Genomic DNA, 23,369 nt, shown 5'->3' on the forward strand with positions numbered 1-23,369 from the left:
TTGTTTTGAATTACCTCTACTGAGGCTTTTTGAGTGTCTGTCAAGTTTGTAAGGGTTGGAGCGGCATAGTCCACTAGCGTTCTGGAACAGGCTAGGTAGTACTTCTTTTGAATATGCTCATTTGCTCTGTCATTGAGTTTAGTCATGTATCTCATGGCTGCCAGTCTGGCATCTGCTTTTTCTTTGAGATACTTGATTTCCTCCTTGAAGGTGAGTTGCTTGTCTATTACAACTCTCAGGTATGTGTAACTGTCAACCCATTCTAGGGACTCCATTCCTATTGTGAGTTGATGCAGGGGGTTTGGGGCTTTGATTGTCATAGCCTTGGTTTTGCTAATGTTCATTTTCAGTCCTAGCTCATTGGACTTGTGACTGATGGCATTCAGTGCTCTCTGCATTCTGACCATTCTGATTGGTCCTCGAGCTATTACACATACGTCATCTGCACAGATAAATATCTCTACTCCTTCAGGGAGTTGGAGTGAGGCTATATTTTCCATGAGGATGTTGAAAAGGATGGGGCTGAGAATCCCTCCTTGTGGTGTGCCATTTTCCAATTCGTGAAAAGTCGAAATCACTCGTTGGAATTTGACCCTAGCTTGTCTTCCTAGCGTGTATTTTTAGTCCATGCTAGTAGGTGACCTTTTAATCCTTTTCTGGCCACTGACTGCAGCATTGCTGCTGGGCTTGCAAGCTCAAAAGCTTTTTCAAAGTGTATGAAAACTATTGTTGCCTTCTTTTGATTGATTCATCTGAGAACGTCAGTAATGCATTCAGAAGTTCCAGTTCCCTCCTGATATGCATACAGCTGTTTGTGTAGGGGGCCAATTTTGTATTTCATTCTGTTTAGAACCATTTTTTTCTCCTGTCTTTTACATGCAGGATACTAAGGCTATTGTTCTGGGATTTCCTGGATCCTTTGGCTTGGGGATCGGCTGTGTGACTTGTTGCCTCCAGGCTTAAGGCCTTATGTGCTCCAGGTGTGATCTGTTCATCAACCTCAGGAATATGGTTCCTCCTGCTGGACCCATGTGTTTGATCATTGTGTAGGTGATCCTGTCTGCTTCTGGCGCAGTGTCTTTTCCTGTCTTGTGTACTGCTCTCAATTCCTTAATTGTGTATGGGGTGCCTGGTTTTGAATATAACGTTAGTACTGCTGACTTATAAGCAGCTTATTTTATCACTCAGGTCTGTTAATTTTAAGATGTATGCCCATCGCACCAGCCCATTGCTAATTGCTCATTTAAATTATCATATTTTAGTAAGCCAGAATAGGTATGATTATTAAGAATGTATATTCCCTTAGAGCTGCAAGATTTTTCTTTGTCTTTAACACAAAATCATGCCTCCTCCTCGCTCCTTACAACGTTGCATTGCCCTGCCCTAAGTCCTGATGGCACACGGAATTTTGACTTTTTCCCCTGATATATATTTTCATTCGACATTAATAGATTTCGATGTTCCTGCATGGATGGCGCAGGAGAACCGGAGAAGGTAGTGGAACGATGGGTCCTACCTGCTGACTTCAATGGCATCTGAATATATTATTATTCAACCTTACTTTCTAAGTTCTCTTGTGTTATATTTTTCTTTATTCAACTTAAGGGGTTGTACACTCTTCCATATTTTAATCTCCCAAACAGGTTCCCTGTAATTATTACTGTCATTTGATTTTTTTATTCTTTAAATATTAATGGCTACTTCTTTATAATAACATAAAGAAAAAATATAATTATTATGTTTGTTTAAAAAAAAAATACAGCATGACACTTCTATTTAATAATTTTACAATTTTATAAAACAATAATTTTAAATTTTTTTAAAGAATAAATAATATATGTGAAAATAGAGTAGGTTACCTTTAAGGTTTAAGAGGCAAAGGAAATCTTACCGGACTAAGCGAGGTAAATTAGGCTAATTTGCAATTTAACGCAATATTGCATACGCTAGGCCTCTTCAAACATATTTAAAAATACTCTACTTAAGGTTTGTATGCAATTTTAGGTTAGGCTATAGAAGGTTACTGTAGGGACTGTGCCTAGGTTAAGTAGGGTATACGAGGACATAGGCTAACTCCTATATCTAACTATTTTGAATAATTTTCATAGCCTAGATTATTTTCCAAAGGAAATATAACTATTCATTTGATAAGAAAAATATCTCTTAGGCCTTCAGAAATAATTGTATAGCCCAATTCAAGATCGTAAACAATAGAATTTTCATGGGAGAGAGTTGGAGGCGGAGTCCCGAGGTGTCCTACATGTCGGCTACTTCGTGACACCCTCTTGGCATTGAAAATAAATATACATACATAAGAAACCATTACTTTTCATACAGTTAATACGGTTTTCAGGAAAACAAGGTCATAATGTTACTAACATGTTCATACCACCCTTTTCCTAAAATAAAAGAATATATCATACCCAGGGAATAAATAGGGTGTCTTGTAAAGTTATGCAACGTGACCACGAGTGTGTATGCAAAAAAAAAATACAAAAAGGATAATATTTTCCCATTACACCGATATGGCACCTCAACTGCGTTATTCCATGCACCACGACCCTCGCCTGGTTTGGAACCTTGAACCCAGGTGAGCCCATGCAACCTAAGGGTCGCCCCATTCGCACACGAGCCATAGTTGTGACCGGCTGACCGACCTGGCCAGTCAATCAGTGCACCTCTGGTTCACCCCACCCTCCAACTTGACTCCCACCAAACAGAGGAAAGGAGTGCTTACGACCTGTCAGCTGGAGATAGGGAAGAAGACAAGCATGGGAAACCCTATCTACCGGAAGCGAAGATTCCAGGGATGGGCCAGTCAAGGGTGCAACTATTTGGTCAATGGCAATTTAAAAGCAAACTAGCTGTGACAGCCATGTAAGGACAAGGGCTCTCTTTCAAGTAAGGAATGCAGGTAAAACCACGTGGTCACATCGTTTTTCCCCTTTAGACTAGATTAGCTTTCGTTTGACTCGATTTAGTTTAATTGGCTTTTTATATATTACGGACTGAGTGCGTGGGATATTGTGTACAGATTTTGCGTAAATTTTTTGCTTTAGAGACTAGTACATTCTTGGGCCAAACGACCAACTGTCCGACCCACACTTTAATCATTTATGATATTGCAAGAGACCTCATGTCGTGCATATTTTGATTGCCTTTTGATTTGTCTTTTTTTTTTATTTCCTTTTGTGTTTGTTTGAACCTCTTTGCTTGGTGTTAAGATGTCCGTTTCTTTCAATGTAAATTTTGTGTAATAAAATAATAGGTTAATTACACCTCTTCGTATTTTTACTCCTTCATATATTTGATTATGTCTATTATGAATATTTAATCTCGGGATAGTATAATCGATATATTGGAAGGAGTAAGTAAGTCTAAATAACTTAGGAGTAAGAGTGTGTTAGCGAGTGACTTAGTATTGAATCTATATGCTCCAAAGGTAAAGATCCTTATTTTCAACTTTTACTTTACAACAATACATCACTTCTCCCTCCATTGCCTTTGTCTATGTTAACATAAATGCCTGTCCTGCATCTCACTGGGGTCACTGGGGCGGAGCCAAAACAGAGCCTAAGAGTGTAGATGACCTTAGATTGACAGAGCTAAGGTAGACCAACAAGTAATTACTTAGTCACGTGTGGAGTTTTTAGGTCTCTGGACGAAGAAGACTATTATCAGAGTGAAGGTTCGTGAACTACGTCATCAAAGTTATTAATAAGGTATTTTTGCCTTGAGTGATAGCGCTCCTTTTCCTCCCCTGCTGATCTTTGCGTACATGACGTAAGGAGACTTTCCCGGAACAACAAGTTCCCACTCAACTAATAAAAATATAACATATTTCTCCACAAGCTGCAAGATTTTTCTTCGTATTTTACACAAAATCCTGCCTCTTACTCACTCCTCACAACGTTATATTACCGTGCCCTAAAGTCCTGATATGGCGCCTTAACTGGGTTATCCTATTCCCAATGACCCCCACTTGTTTGGAAGCTGAACCCAGGTGAGCCAATGCGACCTAAGGGTCGGCGCATTCGGGCGAGAGCTGTGGTTGTGACCGGCTGACCGACCTGGTCAGTCAATCTGTGCATATCTGGTTCACCCCCCAATTTGACTCCTACCAAACAGAGGACAGAGGAAAGAAGTGCTGGGTCCTGTCGGCTGGAGATAGGGAAGAAGACAAGCCTAGGAACTGTTCCAGCGAGACCCTATCTACTAAGAACGAGGATTCCAGGGGTGGGCCAGTCAAGGGTGTACACTATCCATTCCACGGCCATTAAAGTAATGAGTGCAGGTAAACTACGTGGCCACATAGTTTTCCCCCTTTTATACTAGATTAGTTTTCCATTTTATTTGATTTAGTTTAACTGGCTTTTACATAATTCGGGCTGAGTGTGTGGGATTTGGTGTACAAATTTTGTGTTTAATATTAGCTTTAGAGATCAGTACAGTCTCCGGTCAAAAGACCACGTGTCCGACCCCATTACAGTCGTTTATCATTGCAAGAGACCTCGATTCAAGCATATTTTGATTGCTTTTTGATTTTGTTAAGTTGAATGGGTTTTATTTCGTTTTATGGTTATTTAACCTCTTTTGCTGCTGTTAAGATGTCCGATTTTTCAATGTAAATTTTGTGTAATAAAATAACTAGATTAAGTTAATTGCACCCTTTCATATTATTACTCCCTGTTTTGATTGATTATGTTTAACATGAATATTTAATCTCGGGACAGTATACCCGATATATTGAAAGGAGCACGTCTAAATACCTTAAGAGTAATAGTGTGTTAGCGAGTGACTTAGTATTCATTATATGCTTTAAAGGTAAAGATCCTTATCTTTAACTTTGACTTTACTACAATACATCACTGCTCCCTCCATTGCCATTGTCTTAATAATTTAATGACGTAAAATTCCTGTCCTGTGTTTCACCGGGATCCCCGTGCCGGAGCCGAAGGCATGTGAACTGCATCATCAAAGTTATTAACAGGGTTTTTGTGCCCTGATTAATAGTGGTCCTTTTCCTCCCCTGCTAATCTTTGCATAAATGTTGTAGGGAGACTTTCCCGGAACAGAGAGTTCCCACTCAACAATTAAATGAAAATAAAATATTTCTCCACAAAGCCAACACGTGAATTTGTTGAAAGCTAAAGATGATTGAATATCTGTTTAAGATCTGTCATTGAGAGAAAGCATCAATTATGACATTAGCAGGCGGCATTGCAATGTATTATCAATTTCTAAAAATGTGAACCTTTCCTTCTTTTTTTTTTTTTTTTTTTTTTTGTAAAATGTCGAACGCTTTTCAGAATTTGTATCTTAGATCAAAATATGGCAAAGGGAAGAAGGGAAATACACGTAATGAGTAATATGACAATGAGTAAGATGAAAAAATGAATAGGATGACAAAATAATTAATGTATTAAATACGGGTACAACTTTGTGCAATGTTTGTTTCTTTCTTTTCACCATTCCTCTTGTATGTTCACCAGTAACTATCTACTGTAAACTGAATTAGATTGAATATTATTTAAGCATAAATAATTTTTTTTTAAATAAGTATGATTATCTTTTTAATAAAATTATTTTCAAACACCTTTGATGTGTATATGACAACCCTCAATTAAAGAATATATTAATAATGTACTTAGATCTTCATAAAACTCTTAAATAATGGATATTGTGAGGCACGTAATGAGAAGCAGCTGAGAACCGACTTGATTATCATTTGGGAAATTCTGTTTATATACAGGAGTGCGGACGGAAAGCACGTACCCGGGTCAGGGCGAACGACCTCCTATGTGCAAAGGTCATGCCTGACCAGGTATTTGTGTTTCTTACAAAAGTTTACATACAATGTGTATATACATCGGCTGAAAGGCCGGAAAGATCTACATTCATTAGTATATACAAAAAGGCCGTAGTAAGTACGGTTATGAAATGATAAGTATAAAACTCAGATTCGGCGAACCGATATCCGAAAGAATTATGTCTTTACAAGTGCTCCCCCCCCCCACAGACAAGGATAATTTTTACAATAATTACTGTCGACAATGTGAAATTTTCAATCATGGTATCTTCGAGGAGGGTGAAGGCACCCCCTGGTTTTTGAGATCTGCGGACGAGGGCCGTTTTCTGAGGCTGATACCTCTGATGCGTCGAACGACAGGATGCCTCCCCAGGCCGGGTTCCCAGGGGATTCGACTGTCTGTCGTCAGGGCTGGTTACACCGAGTGGGAGGAGGCTTGTTTTGAGGTGGCACTCGGGGATGCCCCTCTTCGATATTTGCGGCGTCGCTGTCCACCGTCAATAATGAGGGTTTCATCCTGTCGATCGTGACCCAATCTTCTTGGTCGTGGATCATGAGGAAGTATGCCTTAGGGGCAGTCTTCACAACGCTGTATAGACCCTAGTATGGCCATGTCAGGGGGGGTCGATGCGCGTCGTTCGTGAAGGAGATGTAGCTGCAGGTGCCCAGGACCTTTAGTTTGAAACACCTGGGTTGTCTGTGAAAGTTCTCAGACACAGTATGAATTTCCCAAGGACCTCACGAAGCCCTGTGATCGTCGTGTCCTGGTTGTTGGGAAGAACTCCCCAGGTACAGTCAATGTCTCTCGGTACACTTTTTCCGCCGGGGAAATCTTGTGGTTTGCTCTGGGGGTGGTCCTGAGGCCGAGGAGTACCCATGGTAGTTGTGTTTTCCAGCTTTCATCAGTGCAGCAGTTCATGAGGGAAACATCAGTGAATGGTGGACTCTCTCTACCATGCCGTTGGGCGTGGAGTTGTACAACGTCATACTGTGAAGGGATGTTCCTAGTAGGCGAGCTAGGAGGCCCACAGCTTGGACAGGAATGCCGGCCCGCGGTCAGTCGTGATGTCATCAGGTACTCCAAAAAGGCTGATCCAACTTGACAAGAAGGCTTCTGTGCAGGCGTTGGTTGTGGCTTCCGTCATGGGGGTGGCTTCTGGCCACCTGATGGATCTGTCTATGATCGTCAGGAGGTACCTGGCATCTCCACATTGCGGGAGGGGTCCCATGATGTCGATGTGTAAGTGCCCAAAGCGGCACCTTGGTTGAGGGACATTTCCGACACCGGATTCTGTGCGACGACTGGTCTTGCTGGTCTCGCGCCCCATGCATGTCCTGGCCAATTCGTGTGAATCCTTTTTTAAGCTGTGCCAGACGAATTTTTCATTCATCAGCCGTGCCGTTGTTCGTCCAGAGGGATGCGATAGTCAGTGGATGATCTCCAACACCTGTTTCCGCCAGGGGGCGGGTACCCAGGGAGGAGGGTGACTGGTGCTGGTATCGCAGAGGAGCGTTGTGCCCGTCGGGTCCAATGGGATGTCTTCCAGTGTCAGCGAAGTGGACGTCATGCGGTACGCTGCTGTCTCTAGGTCAGCAGCTTGTTCTCAGACGAGGTCCACATAGTCCATGCCCAAGTGGACGGAGTTGATTTCTACCCGTGACAGAGCGACAGCCCCGGGGTTCTTCTTGCCTGGAAGATAGCGGATGGTACACCTGAACTTAGCGATGGCGGCCAGGTGTCGTTGTTGTCCCACCGACCACGCGTCGGCCACCTTCGTGAAGGCATGGACCAGCAGTTGGTGGTCCGTTTGAATGGTGAAGGAGGTCCCTTCCAAGAGGTACCGGAAATGCCGAACGACATAGTAGACAGCCAGTAATTCTCGGTCAAACATACTGTAACGCATTCCAGGCGGCTTGAGTTTGCAGCTGAAAAACGCTAGCAGCCGGGGTGATCCATTTACTATCTATTTCAACACTGCTCCGCCGGCGACGTAGCTGGCGTCGGTGGTGAGTCTGAGGGAGGACTTGGGTCCTGTTAGACTAGCGTAGCTGCATCGGCGAGGGCAGCCTTTAGCTGATTGAATGTCTGCTGCTGTGACATTTCCCATTTCAACTTCTTTGCATTCCCCTTCAGGACGTCGTTCAGTGGGGACATGATGCGAGCAATGTCTGGAATGAAACGTCGATAACAATTGACCATGCCAATGAATTCCTGGAGGGTCTTGATTGTCGTAGGCGGGGGAAAGGTCCTTACAGCTTACAGCTTGGAGGTTGTGGGGCGTACTCCCATCGAGGAGACCTCGTGTTCTAGGAAAAATCCACCCTCTCTGCGCCAAACGTGCATTTGTTGAAGTGGATGACCAACCCGTTGTCCTGCAAGTGTTTCAGGACAGCTCGAATGTGGTCCTTGTGCTCTCCCCACGATCTAGAGAACATCAGCATGTTGTCCACATAGCAGCAGCAGAACGGTAGATTGCCGAGGATACGGTCCATCAGGCGCTGGAAGGTGGCCCCCATGTTTCTGAGGCCGAAGGTGGAGAAAGTGAATGTGTAGGTCCCAAAGGGCATGATGATGGCTGACTTTGGGTTATCGTCCAGGTGGACAGGGACCTGAAAGTACGACTGGAGGAGGTCCATCTTCGTAAACATCTTCGCTCTGTGCAGGGTGCCGGTGAAATCCTGCATGTTTGGCAGGAGGTAGTGATTGGGCGTTGTGATTAGGTTGAGGCGGCGATAGTCCCCACAAGGTCTCCAGGTGCCATCGGGTTTCTTTACCATGGGGAGGGGGGAAGCCTATGGGATTACCGCTTTCTTGTAAATCCCCATCCACTCCATGTCGGCGAACACGTTCTTGGCATCACGGAGTTTCTGGGGCAGTAGTCTGTGAAACTTGGCATACGTGGGGGGCGGGTCCCGTAGTTGAAATGGGGTGATATACGCCGTGTCTGGCTGGTGAACCAGCTGACTGGTGAACCAGCTGACTGGTGGAGTTCCGGCTTAAATACGTCGGGAGAAATCTTGCAGGAGGTCAGCGTAGCGATGAGGGGTAATGGAGCACACGGTGGGTATGCCTGGGCCAGCAGTGAGAGGTCAGGAACGGCATGTTCTCGTGTCGAGAAGGCTCTTCCGGGTGACATCCACCAGCAGTCCATGGTGGGCCAGAAAATCTGCTCCCAGAAGAGGGCGACTGACGTCGGCAATGGTAAAGGGCCAGGTGTAGGAGTGTCTCATGATGGAGATCTCTAATGTCCTGGTCTCGTAGCAGTGGATGGGGCTTCCGTTGGCGGCCAGCAACTGGGTGGTGGCATCGGTGGGGTTATTGTGGTCCTCCTTTGTCAGCGGGAATGTTGATTGCAAGGCGCAGGTGTCGACCATCATCATCTGACCTGACAGTGTCGCAGAGGTAGAACCCCACCTGTTGGGGTCCTGTGGTGTTAGCAGCCACGGTCGATGTTTTGGGTGGCCGCCGTCCTGGTTTTTTGGGAACTTGCATGCGGGTCTGCATTTCATGGCTTCTTTGCCGAGGGTCTGGTGAAAATAACACCAGGACGGGTTAGGTTTCTTCGTCTGCCGAGGCGGTGATCTTCTCCGATGCACTGCATTAACCTCTCGCCCGTCCATTCCGTCTAACCAGTCTGTGTTGTTGTTCTCTTCATCAACCATGTAGACGAACGTTGGTGTTGCTGCATGCCTAGAGGTCTGAGAGGCCTCATGCAGCTTCTAGGCCTTGTGTACCAGATCCTCCATTTGATGTGTGTCTGCATCAGCGAGCTGGGCTCTAACATCCTGCAGTAGATGACACAGGAAGATCTGCCTGGATAAGCTGACCTCTTTCCATTGTCCATCTGCGTCGACTTCCGGGAGCATCAGGAGGCCCACCAGTTTATCCCAGGCATCCACGGGAGAGTTATCCCCCAGAGGTTGGTTTATCAAGTCCAGGACTCGCTGGGCCCTCAGGAGAATAGGGAGAGAGTATGTAGCGATGAATTTCTTTCGCAGGTCGTTGTAGTCCACCCGCCCTGACCGTGTGTCCAGCCATGAGGAGATCCGGTCGAAGATATCCTCGGGTAAGGATGACAGGACGATGTCTGCCTTGGCTCTCCCGTCCTTCATTCGTGCCACTCTGAAGAGCACATCTGCCTGAAAGAACCATGATGCTGTGAAAACGGCGGCAGCTTCACGCTCGAGGCAAGCGACAATTGTGTCCTAGCGGCGTCGGGTAGCGTTTGTGTCACAGACATAGTGTCGGGTGCAGGATCGGTTGAACTTTGTATCTCAGTGCTCATTGTGTTGTCTCACACCAAAATGCGGTATGCACTGTATTTAGTTTGTTAATGGTGTCTGGTTCCCGTATGGTCATAAATACGTAAATAGCAGTACCAAACCACTCGGGAAAACGCCAGAATGCAAGAGTTTTACACCGTATTATGTCCGTTAGTGGCAGTGTCAACCCATGAGAGAAACTTTCAGAAAACCTAGCTAAGGCGTCATAAGGTTCCGTTGAAAGTTTTCTGAAGGTAACGCAGCCGTAGTGAGTCCGTTAATGGTGTAGCCAAAACTGCAAAGTTACCGTCCAATCTGGAAGGTCACCAGTTTTGAGGGCACGTAATGAGAAGCAGCTGAGAACTGACTTGATTATTATTCGGGACATTCTGTTTATATACAGGAGTGCAGACTGAAAGGAAGTTCCCGTGTCGGGGCGAACGTCCTCCGTCGCGGAAAGGTGAAGCCTGACTAGGCGTTTGTGTTTCTTACAAAAGTTTACATACAATGTGTGGAACATAAAATACAGGAAATGGCATAATATATACATTGGCTGAAAGGCCAGAAAACTCTACATTCATTGTTATATACAAACAGGCCATAGCAAGTACAGATAAGAAAAGATAAGTAAAAAACTCGGATTCGGCGAACTGAAATCCGATAGAATTATGTCTTTGCAATATAGCAAAACTCAAGTAAGAAAATAAAGGGGAAGCTCGGGACGGCCGGTCAGAATCACCTGCGTGACGTGGGCTAAGCTCTCCTTCGTTACATGTGAACAGACCTACTCTTTCCGTAGGTCTTGCCTTTATCTCTCTCTAATCTTATACGCAGTGACGTCACGAAAATTTAGCATATTTGTCAACAACTTTAACGTAGTCCACCTGTGTCTCGGTAGAAGAAAACGTAGTGCTAACCAAATCTAAGAAGATGGAAAAAGAATGAAGAAAACTCTCTACATGCATAAAACATAATAAAATTCATAAAAGAATAGAGTGAGTTGTATCTATTTTGCATTCATAATAATTTTACTGGTGTAAGCTAATAAAAGTTTTGCAACAATGTCCTAAGTTAACTGAAAAAAAAAATTCAATATGTGATTCAAAGAAATATGAATTTGCATTTAAAATTAACTGAGATAGATAAATCAAGTCCAGTTATCATAATCAAAATAGAATTTCCAATGCCCCACAAAAAGCAAAGGAAATTGACACTTGAATACTTGCGACTCAAATCAAAATTATTTTGTTCACGCTCTTTAAAATGCAAACGTTCTATTATGGTTTAATACTGAAGGATAGATTGTAATGGAGTATTACTTGTGTGTATGTGTGAATATATATATATATATATATATATATATATATATATATATATATATATATATATATATATATATATATATATATATACAGTATATTACAACTGGCTGAATTTTGATGACTTTTGTGGACTATGAAAAAGCCTTTGATAGTGTACACCGGCCAATTTTGTGGAGAGTCTTACGTTATTATGGAGTTCCTCTTAATTAAGTAAATTTGATTAAGTCTGTTCATGAGCATAACAAGTGCAAAGTTGATGTTAGTGGAGTTCTTTTAAATGAATTTCCAGTGTTGTTTGCCCCGAATTTGGAGTGGTAGTGGTATAACTGCAGCCAATGGGCATTAGGAAGTAGGAGTAGAGGTCTGGAAGGTGTGGGAAGAGGATGTCCGTAAGGGCGTTGACTTTGGTCATCAGGTCCTACAGGGGTAAAATACTGACATCGGGGATAGCAGCACGCACAGGTTCAGTTAGGCTCCATACCCAAAGGGCACAAAGTAGATACACTTCACGAGGAGAGCCGTGTGCAGCAGGTTGTAGGCGAGCGATACTGGTCATTTCTCTGAGGGCAAGCGAAGCCTTTTGGTCCCCCAATGGTTGTTGAAAGAGCTGAAAAAGTTTTGCTATGTTGGCGGCTGCCGATGGTGAGTACTGTTCCAGGAGGTATGATTTGAGGGCATTGTATGTTATTGGCGTGTCTCCTTGACACACAGACAATCAGAGATTTCCGGGAATGTGTCCTTGGGGATCGCCACGAGAACGTAATCTGGTTTGGTAGTTGACCGAGTCACACTCTTGATGCGAAACTGGACTTCAGCATGCTGGAACCAGGCAAACGCTTCTCCGCTGGCAAAGGACGGTAGTTTCAGGGGTGTGGCACTGATAGCAGAGTCAGTGTCTGACAGCAAAATCATCAATCAATAAGACACAGCAGTGCAGGGAATTGCGGGTGGGAGCTGTACACTCCGGTGGTCACTAACGTGCAGATGCACCAGTAGTTGGTAACTGAGAGATGGCATAATTGTAATTAACGTTATTTTTGCAGACATTGAGCTTTCATAACAACGGTTTCAGTGAAAGGTCACAAAAATTCAAACAGATTAATACATGCACATACAGGCATAAACAAGTTATCAGTGCAAGGGCAGAGTGATAACGACAATATACAAAAAATAGAATTACCGTTACAGTGTACGAGTGTGTGATACACGTGTGGTACAATATCATCAGCTGTATCTAGTCCACTGCAGGGCAAAGACCTCAGCCATGTCTTTCCAATCTCGTCTGCTTATGGTATTTCTATGCCAGCCTATATCCGCAAATTTGGGTTAGCTCATCAATCCATTGTTTTCTCTTCCTTCCCTCACTTCTTTTGCCATCTCTAGGGACCACATCTATTATCTGTTATTTTCATTACATGACCATTTATTTCTTGGTTATTGTTAGAATATCTTCTACTTTAGTTTGCTATCATATCCATGTTGCTCTTTTTTGTCTTTTAGTGTTATTCCCATTATTATTCTTTCCATACCTCTTTGAGATGTAACTAGCTTATGTTTTAAGGCTTTAGTAAGGCTCCAAGTTTCTGATGCATAAGTTAATACTGATAAGACCATCTGATTAGATGTCTTTATTTTTAGAGAAAGTGACATTTTAATTTTCATAATCTCATTTTGTTTACCAAATTCTTTCTATCCTACACTAATACTTCTTTTAATATTGTTCTCATTCCTTGGAGAAACAGTTACTGTCTATGCAAATTACATATATTAATTAACAATCTCTATAGGTTCGTCCAATACCATTATTTATTGTCTCTCCATTTTCACTGAATATTATCTTAGTTTTATTCTTATTCATTTTCAGTTCAAAATTTCTGATTTCTCTTTCCAAATCTCCTATTATCTTTTGTAATTTATCCCACTATTCACTAAACAAAACTATGTCATCTGAAAATCCTAAGTTATTAAGGTATTCACCATTGATATTAATTCCTACATTTTCCCAATCTAAATTCTTAAAAACTACTTCTTGGCACGCTGTGAGTACTTTAGGAGAGATGGGGTCTCCCCGTCTAACTCCTTTCTCATTCAGGATTTTCTCACTATTTTTGTGTAGTTTTAGGATGGCTGTACTTCCTGTATAGATATCTTCACGTGTTCTAATATCAGATTCATCTATTTCTTGTCTTTGAAGGTCTTTCATTACAGCTGAGCTTTTGACATATTCAAAGGCTTTCTCATATTCTATAAAAGCCATACATAGTGGTTTGTCATACTCTGTTGATTTTTCTATTAGCTGGTTAATTGCAAGGATATGGTCCGTTATTGAATACCCACTTCTAAATCCTGTCTATTTTCCCGGTTGATTAAAATCTAGCTCTCTTTCTGTTATTATTATTATTATTATTATTATTATTATTATTATTATTATTATTATTATTATTACTTGCTACGCTACATCCCTAGTTGGAAAAGCAAGATGCTATAATGCCAAGGGCTCAAACAGGGAAAATTGTCCAATGAGGAGAGAAAATAAGGAAATAAACTACAGGAGAAGTAATTAACAATTAGAATAAAATATTTTAAGAGCTGCAGCAAAGTTGAAATAGATATTTCAAATCATATAAACTATTAAAACTTCCAAAATCAAGAGAAAGAGACATAAGATAGAATAGTGTGCCCGAGTGGACCCTCAAGCAAGAGATCTCTACCCCAAAACAGTGGAAGACCCTGGTACAGAGGCTATGGCACTGCCCAAGAGTAGAGGACAATGGCTTGATTTTGGCGAGTCTTTCTCCTAGAAGAGCTGCTTACCATAGCTGAATAGTCTCCTCTACCCTTACCAAAAGGAAAGTAGCCACTGAACTATTACTGTGCTGTAGTTAACCCCTTGAGCGAAGAAGAACTGTTTGGTAATCTCAGTGCTTTCAGATGTAAGAGGACAGAGGAGAATATGTAAAGAATAGGCCAGACTATTCAGTGTATGCATAGGCAAAGGGAAAATAAGCCGTAACCAGAGAGAAGTATCTGATATAGTACTCTATGGCCAGTGAAATGACCCAATTACTCTCTAGTCGTAGTATCTCAACGGGTGGCTGGTGCTATGGCCAGCCTAATATCTATTCCGCCTGATATAATCTTCTGGTCTTTTATGTCTTCTTTTATGTGAATTGGTATATTGATTGCAATCTGTAAGTAGGCAGAGAGAGGATTATTGCTGACATTTTGTGTAAAGTTCAGCCATTTTACTACTATGAAATCTACTCCATCTATTATTAAATCAATTGTCAGGACATCTTCTCCTGCTACTTTACCTATTTTCATGCCTTTTAATGCTTTCTTTACTCCTCTTACTGTTATGTCTGGTACGGGCTCAACTTTTCATTGTTTCCATTGGCAAAGTTATTCTTATATCACTAATGTATAGCATCATATAAAAATGCTCTGCATTTTTTATCGTTCCACCTCTTTTCATTTTTTAAAGCAGAATTCTGTTGGCACCCCCATTTCAAGTCTTCTTTTCCATCAATTTAATATTTCTTCCTTTCTTTAGTGTTTTCCCCAGTTCGGTCTGATTTTGTTTACGAATATCATGGGTTTTTACACACACACACACTCATATATATATATATATATACTTATATACATACACACACGCACACACACACACACATATATATATATATATATATATATATATATATATATATATATATTATGTATAGCTCTGCTAATGTTATTTCATCTCTTTTTGATTTTACCATTATCTCCTAACTTTCCTTTCTTAGCTTTTTGGTCTTTTCCGGGAGTTTCCCATGATCCTGTTTAGGAACTCTTCCACTAATCTTTTGCTCTGATTGCAATATATATATATATATATATATATGTACATATATATATATATATATATATGTACATATATATATATATATATATATAAAACCTTAAGCAGATTGAAATAGAACTTTGAGTGATTCTTTTCGTCTGAGCTGGTCACAGTGGTGTAAGGAAATTTAGTTAAGCTGATAGGAAGACTTACGAAACAAAGGGGGAAAATCATTTTGAATAGAATTATAGGATATTTACTTAAATAATTAATAGTTTCATCTTTATTCCAAGGAATTCATATCCCCCACATAGTTATAGGATACATTTTAAAAGTCTATTGATCAGTAACATGATATACAGAAAAGAGGCATTTAATCAAGACTTATTCATGGGGTCTTTAATCGGGTGCTGCCAGCTTTATTCGAGTAGCAGTCTGTTTCAAAAATCGTGACTACCAATTGAGAACGCTCGAACTTGGGGTCCAGGATTCTCATGTCAATGAAAAGAAATTAATTCCCAGATTCATGGAGGGCAATATCTATAACATAGACATGGCAACGAAAGAAAGAAAATGACGTTGCAAAGTTATAATTTTTTTCCTTCTCCTCCTGGACGACATGTAGGCTAATCTAGTGTTAAGAGTTTTGACATTTGATTCCATAAGCTATTTCTTGTTTTATCCAGTCAATGCTTCCTGCCAAAAAAGAAGATAGAATCAAAATAAATTATTTATGAAACCACAGATAGGTAAAGGTAAAACTTATGATCAGCATATTTCGAAATGGAAAAAAAGGCTTCAAATCACCTGAAACTCGTGAATAGACTCCAGGCCAATTTGGAAGGGCACATCGATGTCCGAAAGATACAACGCCTATCAAGGTGTGTTGTGTTCCGTTGTCTACTGTTAATGGACTTCCACTGTCACCCTGAAAAACCAGTTGTGTATTAAATTGTATTTAAAGTAATGGGCAAAAACATCCATAATATAAATTGATATATACACCTACACAAAAGGATGCAGACCATATATTTACCATTCAGCATTTGAATATACGTTTGCATTATATAGATGTCAACGCCCTTCATTTCCAATGCACTTTCCCCCAACCAATTCTGAAGTAGGCGCACTTTCTGCCAACCTACCGTACTCCATTCCCAGTGCATGATTAAACCATCACAACCAAGCTAATCATATCTCTCACCCACAGTAACCTAATATATCCCTTCTGAATCTTAATTAGTCTTACTTAACAAAGATCACTAACAACACCTTCAGCCTTCTTTATTTTATCTGCATTCAATGCACTCACTAAACTTCATACATTTTCTTCAACTGCTAATTCAAATCTCTAACTAACCCATCATTTGTTATATTTATTCCTATAAAGATGTCTGAATCAACCTCTTCCATTTGGTCTACCATCCATATGAACAATCATTGGTCTATCTTTATGGTTCAATTTACCATAACCTTATTCTTGCCCCTCTATTCTCAAATTTCTCATTTTGCAAATGCTTTCATTAGTTCCTGTAATTTCCCTTTCATCATCACCACCTCCTCATACACCTATTGACGCTATCTTATTAGTTTTCGCCAGTAGTTTTCGCCTTGAGCTTTTAAATCAATCCTTCTCCATTCATCATCTCTACTTCACGCTTCGTTCCTTAGTCCTCAGCCACATAGGCCTGGGTCTTTCAACTCTTCTAGTGCCTTGTGGAGCCCAGTTAGAAGTTTGGTGAACTAATTTCTCTTGGAGTGTGTGAAGAACATGCCAAACCATCTCCATCCACTCATCACCATGATCTCATCCACCTATGACACTCGAGTATTCTCTCCTATAGTTTCATATTTAATCCTGTCCTGCCAATTAACTCCTAATATTCTTCTGGGGGCTTTTTTCTCAAGTTTACAGAATCTGTTGGATATTGTTTCATTACCATACCATGACTCATGTCCATACAGCAACACATATCTCACTAAATTGATATATAGCCTGATTTATATATGTGCCTGCAGACGATTTCATTTCTAAATTTTACTTAATCTAGTGGTTATTTAATTTGCATTTTTCAATCTTTTATTTAACTCCAATTCTAAAGACCCTGTATTAGTTGTTGTTTCGGATTGCCTGGCCCTTACGGCCAGTCACAGGCTCTTGCACACTTGCATCCCATAGCCTGTGTTGGAGATCATAGTTCCAAAATATTTAAATGATTCTACCTCAATAATCCTTTCTCCTTCTCATGATATTTCATCTTCTATTGCATATTCCGTTCTCATCATTTGTCTTGCTTCCATATATCTTCAACCCAACCTCCTGTGATATCTATTAAGCAAGCATTGTAAATCATGTGGTGTACTGCTAATAAGGACAGTGTCATCACTATACTCTACACTGTTAGAAAAAAAACCGTAATTTTAATCGGAAATTCGTCGTAAAATATACTGTTCTCAACCGTATTTCAGTAAAATACAGGTGACCGTAATTTTACTTTATTTTGTTATTATCTTTTACGGGTTAGTGACCGTAATATTACTCTTTTACGTCAATATATCCGTTTTTAAAACGATACAAATCCTGGATAAATGTTACCAGACATTTACCGATTTTTAATGCAAATTTTCAACAGTTTAGATCAGTTAATCTCCTATTACCAATCCAGTCCAATCCTTCTCCACCATCTACAATTGTTCTATGCATTAAAGATTCCACGAGGAGGATAAACAACAAGGGTGAAAAAAACATTCCCCTGGCGTACTCTACTTTTCACAGGAAATCATTTGATAGGACTCTACTGACATCAACTTTGCTGTTGCTTTGCTTATCAACATACTTAATCAAATTTATATATTTAAGAGGAATTCTCTAATAATGCAGGACTCTCCACAAAATTGTACACTATCAAAGGCTTTTTCATAACCCACTAATATCATCAAAAGTGGATTTCTATGTTTTACACATTACTGCAAACCATACCTTGAAAAGAGCATTTGGTCAGTACAATTTCTACCTTTTTCTAAACCCTGCTTGTTCATCTGTCAGCTTTTCATCAATCTTTCTCTCTAGTCCCTCTATAAGAAGCATACTACATATCTTTATGACTGACATAAGTGTGATGCCTCAGTAATTTACGCATCAGTCAGGTCTACTTCTTTGCCATTTGCTAACACTCCTAATTCCCGTTCACTAGGTTATGCCTCTTCATGCCACATTCTACAAAATAATCTTGTAAGTATTATGGTGGTCACTTCATTTTCGGCCAATATCATCTCAGCAGTTATTCCCATATCCAGGGACTTTCCATTTTCTGATTTTTTTAATGATAGTTTTGACATCAAACACACTAAATTCATTCATGGGTACATCAAGGTCTTCCTCAGCTTCAGGTATATTAATCAAATTATTCTCTGCATATATCCTATTCATGACCTCACTAAAGTGTTCCATTCAACGTTGCCTTTCTCCATCTTCTGTTGTTATAACATATCCATCTCTCTTTTTGATGGGCAGATGCTTCTTCTTCTTTGCCCATAAGATTCCATTATTAATTCTTTGAGCAAGTCTTACACTGTAGCCACTCCCCAAATTAATAACTTTGTCAGTCTCATCTGTTTTTCTTTCTAAATATTCTTTCCATTCATTCCTGGAATTTGTTTTGACCTCACTATCAATAATGGAATACTTGGCATGTTCTACCTTGTTATTTTCATTACTACCTTGAAAACTTTCTAGCCTCCTTTTTATAGTAGCCTAAGTATGTTCTGATATCAATAGCTTTCTCCTTGTAATTGCATGTCCCAAAACTTCTTAACTAGCTGATTGATATACAATATGCTCATAATATCACACCATTTTTCATTAATTTTCTTCTCTTCGTCTCTTAGTCTCTAACACTGCAAATAGATTCCTTCATTCAGTTGTAAATGTTTCTCCGTTTTCATCTTCTAGAAGCTATGGCTGTATCAAACCTAGGTATTTTTTCTACATTTCTGTTGGGTGCTTTCAGTTTTAATTTCCGTGTAACAATGAGGAGCTGGTGATCACTACCAATATCCGCACCTCTACTGTATAGCTTCTTACTTTTCTCAGAAACTTCATTCTCTATTTGATATTTGCAATTACCACATAGTGAAACCCATGTATATTTGTGGATGTCCTTGTGCTGAAAAAAGATTACCTCTAATAAAAAGATTGTTTAATGGACAGAAACTTATAAAAAGTGCTCCATTTTCATTTGCAACTTCGCCAAGACCCTATCACATTCTCTATACCTTTATCATTCCTTCCAACTTTAACACTGAAGTCACCAGTCACAATTTTCATATTTCTCTCTGGGATCTCATCTATTACATTGCCGTTCTTCCTAGTATTCATCTTTCCTTTCTTCAGGGGAATAATTTTTTGGTGCATAGTAAAGTATAATACTCAAAATGCGCTGCTTCGATTTAGACTTTGCAATTAACAATTTACTATCTCCAGCTCTCCACTCAGTTAATTCCTTTTCTGCTCTTGGTGTCATCATCAGTTCTACCTAATCTTATATAATTCCATCTGTTCTTCCTGAAAAGATATACATTTATACATTGCCTTGATCTAAAATTTCCTTACCAATCCCCTTACAACGTGTTTTACTTAGGGCTAAGATATACAAACCATATTTCATAAATTCATTCTCTACCTGCTGTAACTTCCCAATTCAATTCATGGTTCTAATATTTCAATTACCTATTTTCTATTTTTCTTCAGTGTTTATAAACCGGGAGATTCCTAGCACTATACTACACCCGTAGTTCGGTGGCCATTCTTTCATCTTCTCTTTCTATTGACTGACTAAATCCATAGAGGATTCGTAGGCTAAATTCATCAAAGGATGACCAGTATCTTGTCTTGCACAGTGCTTATCTAACTAAAGCAAGTGATTAGTTGCTGGTCCATGCTAATACCAGTAAGATCATCCGTCGGGTATCAAGAGTAGCAGCCGGAAAGATAGCTTGTCTATAGCTTTAAACATAATCCATCACCCTGCTGAAGTAACTTCCTCGAATTTTAGGGGGGCATTTCCTCCAAACCCAAAGTTCTCGTTTAATCCACCAGGTTGCTCATCCTCTCATATAACTGCTGACAAACATGGATTTCTAAAATATACCGCAAATCAGTTTCCAATTAGTTCTTCATCATAAAAAAGACATCACCTATTCCACACTCCCCTCACTCATGACCCTTTATCTTTTCTCATAACTTTGCACCCTCATCTATGGAGCCTGCATATTCCTACAAACACTTACCTTTTATTCTCCTCGAACAACTCATTTTCTGAGTCATGCATCCTTATAAGCCTCCTTATTACCTCCCTATAGATTCATAACTCCTTTCTATTCTTTGTGCTTCACATATACCCTTTTCCCTCTACTTTTAAAAACCATTTCAATCGATTGATTCCCAACCCTCTTTTATTTCTAAATCCCCTGCTGTTCCACTAATAATTTCTGAACAAAATTCCCTCCATGTGCTTTCCTGAGTCGTCTAATTAATATTAGATAACTGTAATTCTTACATCCTACTTTGTCACGACAGGTCTTGGGCCGAGAAACATATTCCTTTGGCTCCTTCCTTTCTCCAAACGTAAATTTATTTACACACCCTTGTCATCCACGCAATCACACTTACCAGCATCTCTCTAGTAATCCAGTCATCTGATACATCTTCATTTTTTATCATCCTTTCCCTCCTTACTTTTCACTGATCATTTCTATAATTGTACTTTCTCTTGCAGGAATCCTTTCAGCTGTGCCGCTTTTTTGTACACTCAACAAATCTTCTAATGGAAAGAAAACTGTCAACTTACGAGGCAAGCATCAGTACCCCCTTCTGGAAATCCGGCGCACAGAAGGTCATCATGTATGAGGTTTCCAAAACCAGTGTTGTGGCAGTCCTGGTTTGTCCACACAGGAACGACGGTAGCCTATGCAAAGAGGGAGATATTTCGTTACACTCTTGCCTCGGTAAACCAGAAGGAAAACTGTCTATTCATTCATCTTGATTGCGAAAACTCAATGATAAATTATAATAAGAAATGTGATTAAAAAGCTTGGAAAAATCAGGGATTTTATTATCTTCAAGGAGATGAGAATTGTGGAGATCGGCAATGATTGCAATTTGAATTAATCATAGATTTAGATTGAATTTGCTTTATTTTTTGATTTATCTAATAGTCATTAGCAACACGCTTTAATATTCATTCTTCAGACACAAATTTGCTCTAAATACAGGTTTCTTTCTTATTGTAATGCCATAGACTTTTTAAATTATTACTTAGGAATTTTCTGTCCGAAACTTCTCATTAATATTAATGAGTGTTTGCATACCAATATCACACACAACCCGAAACCTGATATGTTTCATTTCTTTAAGCGCCGTATACTGTTTCCTGTATAGCTAATTTAGAACTTTTTCATTTTAAAGAGACCTGTGAATCAGGTTGATGAAAAATTGTCTAAGCATTATAAAGCAAAGTTGCGTTCAGTGTATATTCTATCTCATGGAGAAAAAAAGAACAGAAATATTGCAATTTGCTTCGCTAAGAAAAGAACGTTAGCCATATTTAATGTAGAAGTGAAGTAATTTTAGATTAGTCTTGTGGTTCTTTACGCAAATGAGGTCACGTGTCTACGGAGGAATACTATTGTTTTTTAAATACTTGTTAGATGGCAAAACATTCTAGAAACTAGATTGGTTTAAAAACCGAACGACTATTATTACTATTACCAATATTACTATCTAAGCTAAACATTAGTTTGGAAAACCATGAACCCACAAGCCTTAGGGTTCTAGCAAGGATAATAGCCCAGCGAGGAAAGGGAACAAATGAACTGTATATGAGAAGCAATGAGTTAAATAAATGTAAGATATATTAAGACCAGCAACAACGTTAAAATGGATTTGTCATATATAAACCATGAAGAGAGACTTATGTTATCAGTTCAACATTAAACATGCACTGCAAGTTTGAAGTGCCAGTGATTCAGTTGCCACATTAGGAGGATCATTTTACAATCTGGTCACATCTAGAATAAAACTTCTAGAATACTGTGTAGTGTTGAGACTTATGACGTAAAAAAGAGATGGATGTTGATTACCTGAAGTTTATTAGCGAAATGTTCAGGGGAAGAATCGACTGAGCCCCAGCCAGCTACATGTGCATCACTCCCAGCGTAGTCCGGGGCATCCGCAGAGGGTAAACAAGTGGGTCGAATCTGGAAATGTGATATTGGCATTTTGTAATTGATTTTTGTCGCTTATCAATCACTATACAGATAAAGTTTACAATTAGTATGAAGCTTCATGTTGTTTAACGAGTATTATTATCTATATGCATATTTATTACTAGAAAATTACTATTGAAATAACAATGGTTACACATGGATTGCAAATGCTGAAATTATTTGTCCAAGAACAACATACTAGAAAACTTACTAAACACACTTCTTCAGATATACAGTAACTTGACACTTAGTATATATACCTTATAGTATATATATATATATATATATATATATATATATATATATATATATATATATATATATATATATATATATATATATATATATATATACAAACACACGCACACACACACACACACACACATATATATATATATATATATATATATATATATATATATATATATATATATATATTTATATATAAATATATATATATATATATTTATATATAAATATATATATATATATATATATATATATATATATATATTTATATATATATATATATATATATATATATATATATATATATTTATATATATATATATATATATATATATATATATATATATATATATATATATATATATATATATATACCTATATAGCCTATACCGGTATATGTTTGAAAAATTAGAATGGCAAAATTTCTTGAAATGAGTGATATGGTTGTGACTCATTTTAGAGATTTCACAGGTGACCAGGAAAACATTTATTTTCCTTTCTTAAAATGAATCAAAGATTTACTAACCAGTGGGTGATCCAGAGGAACTGGATAGTCAAATGTCACTACAGCAAGGTCACCAACATTGACTCTGTCTGGCCTGAATTAGAAAAGAAAATTTTAAAAGGATTGCCT

The 23,369-nt window shown here is 39.2% G+C and overlaps 1 protein-coding gene across 1 annotated transcript in view; it reads right to left on the reverse strand.

Moving 5' to 3' along the window:
- Positions 1-15,602: 15,602 nt before the first annotated feature.
- Positions 15,603-23,369, reverse strand: part of LOC137655065 (trypsin-1-like) — a 21,393-nt gene continuing 13,626 nt past the window's right edge. Inside the window, exons 10-14 of the mRNA XM_068388967.1 lie at positions 23,262-23,334; positions 22,361-22,477; positions 21,070-21,186; positions 16,028-16,148; positions 15,603-15,916 (exon numbers count right to left, since the gene is read on the reverse strand). Of these exons, the coding sequence (XP_068245068.1) occupies positions 15,858-15,916; positions 16,028-16,148; positions 21,070-21,186; positions 22,361-22,477; positions 23,262-23,334 (487 nt within the window). The 3' untranslated portion in view covers positions 15,603-15,857. The remainder of the gene's footprint in view (positions 15,917-16,027; positions 16,149-21,069; positions 21,187-22,360; positions 22,478-23,261; positions 23,335-23,369) is intronic.

Source organism: Palaemon carinicauda, chromosome 16, assembly GCF_036898095.1.
Source record: "Palaemon carinicauda isolate YSFRI2023 chromosome 16, ASM3689809v2, whole genome shotgun sequence".
Taxonomy (NCBI): Eukaryota; Metazoa; Arthropoda; class Malacostraca; order Decapoda; family Palaemonidae; genus Palaemon; species Palaemon carinicauda.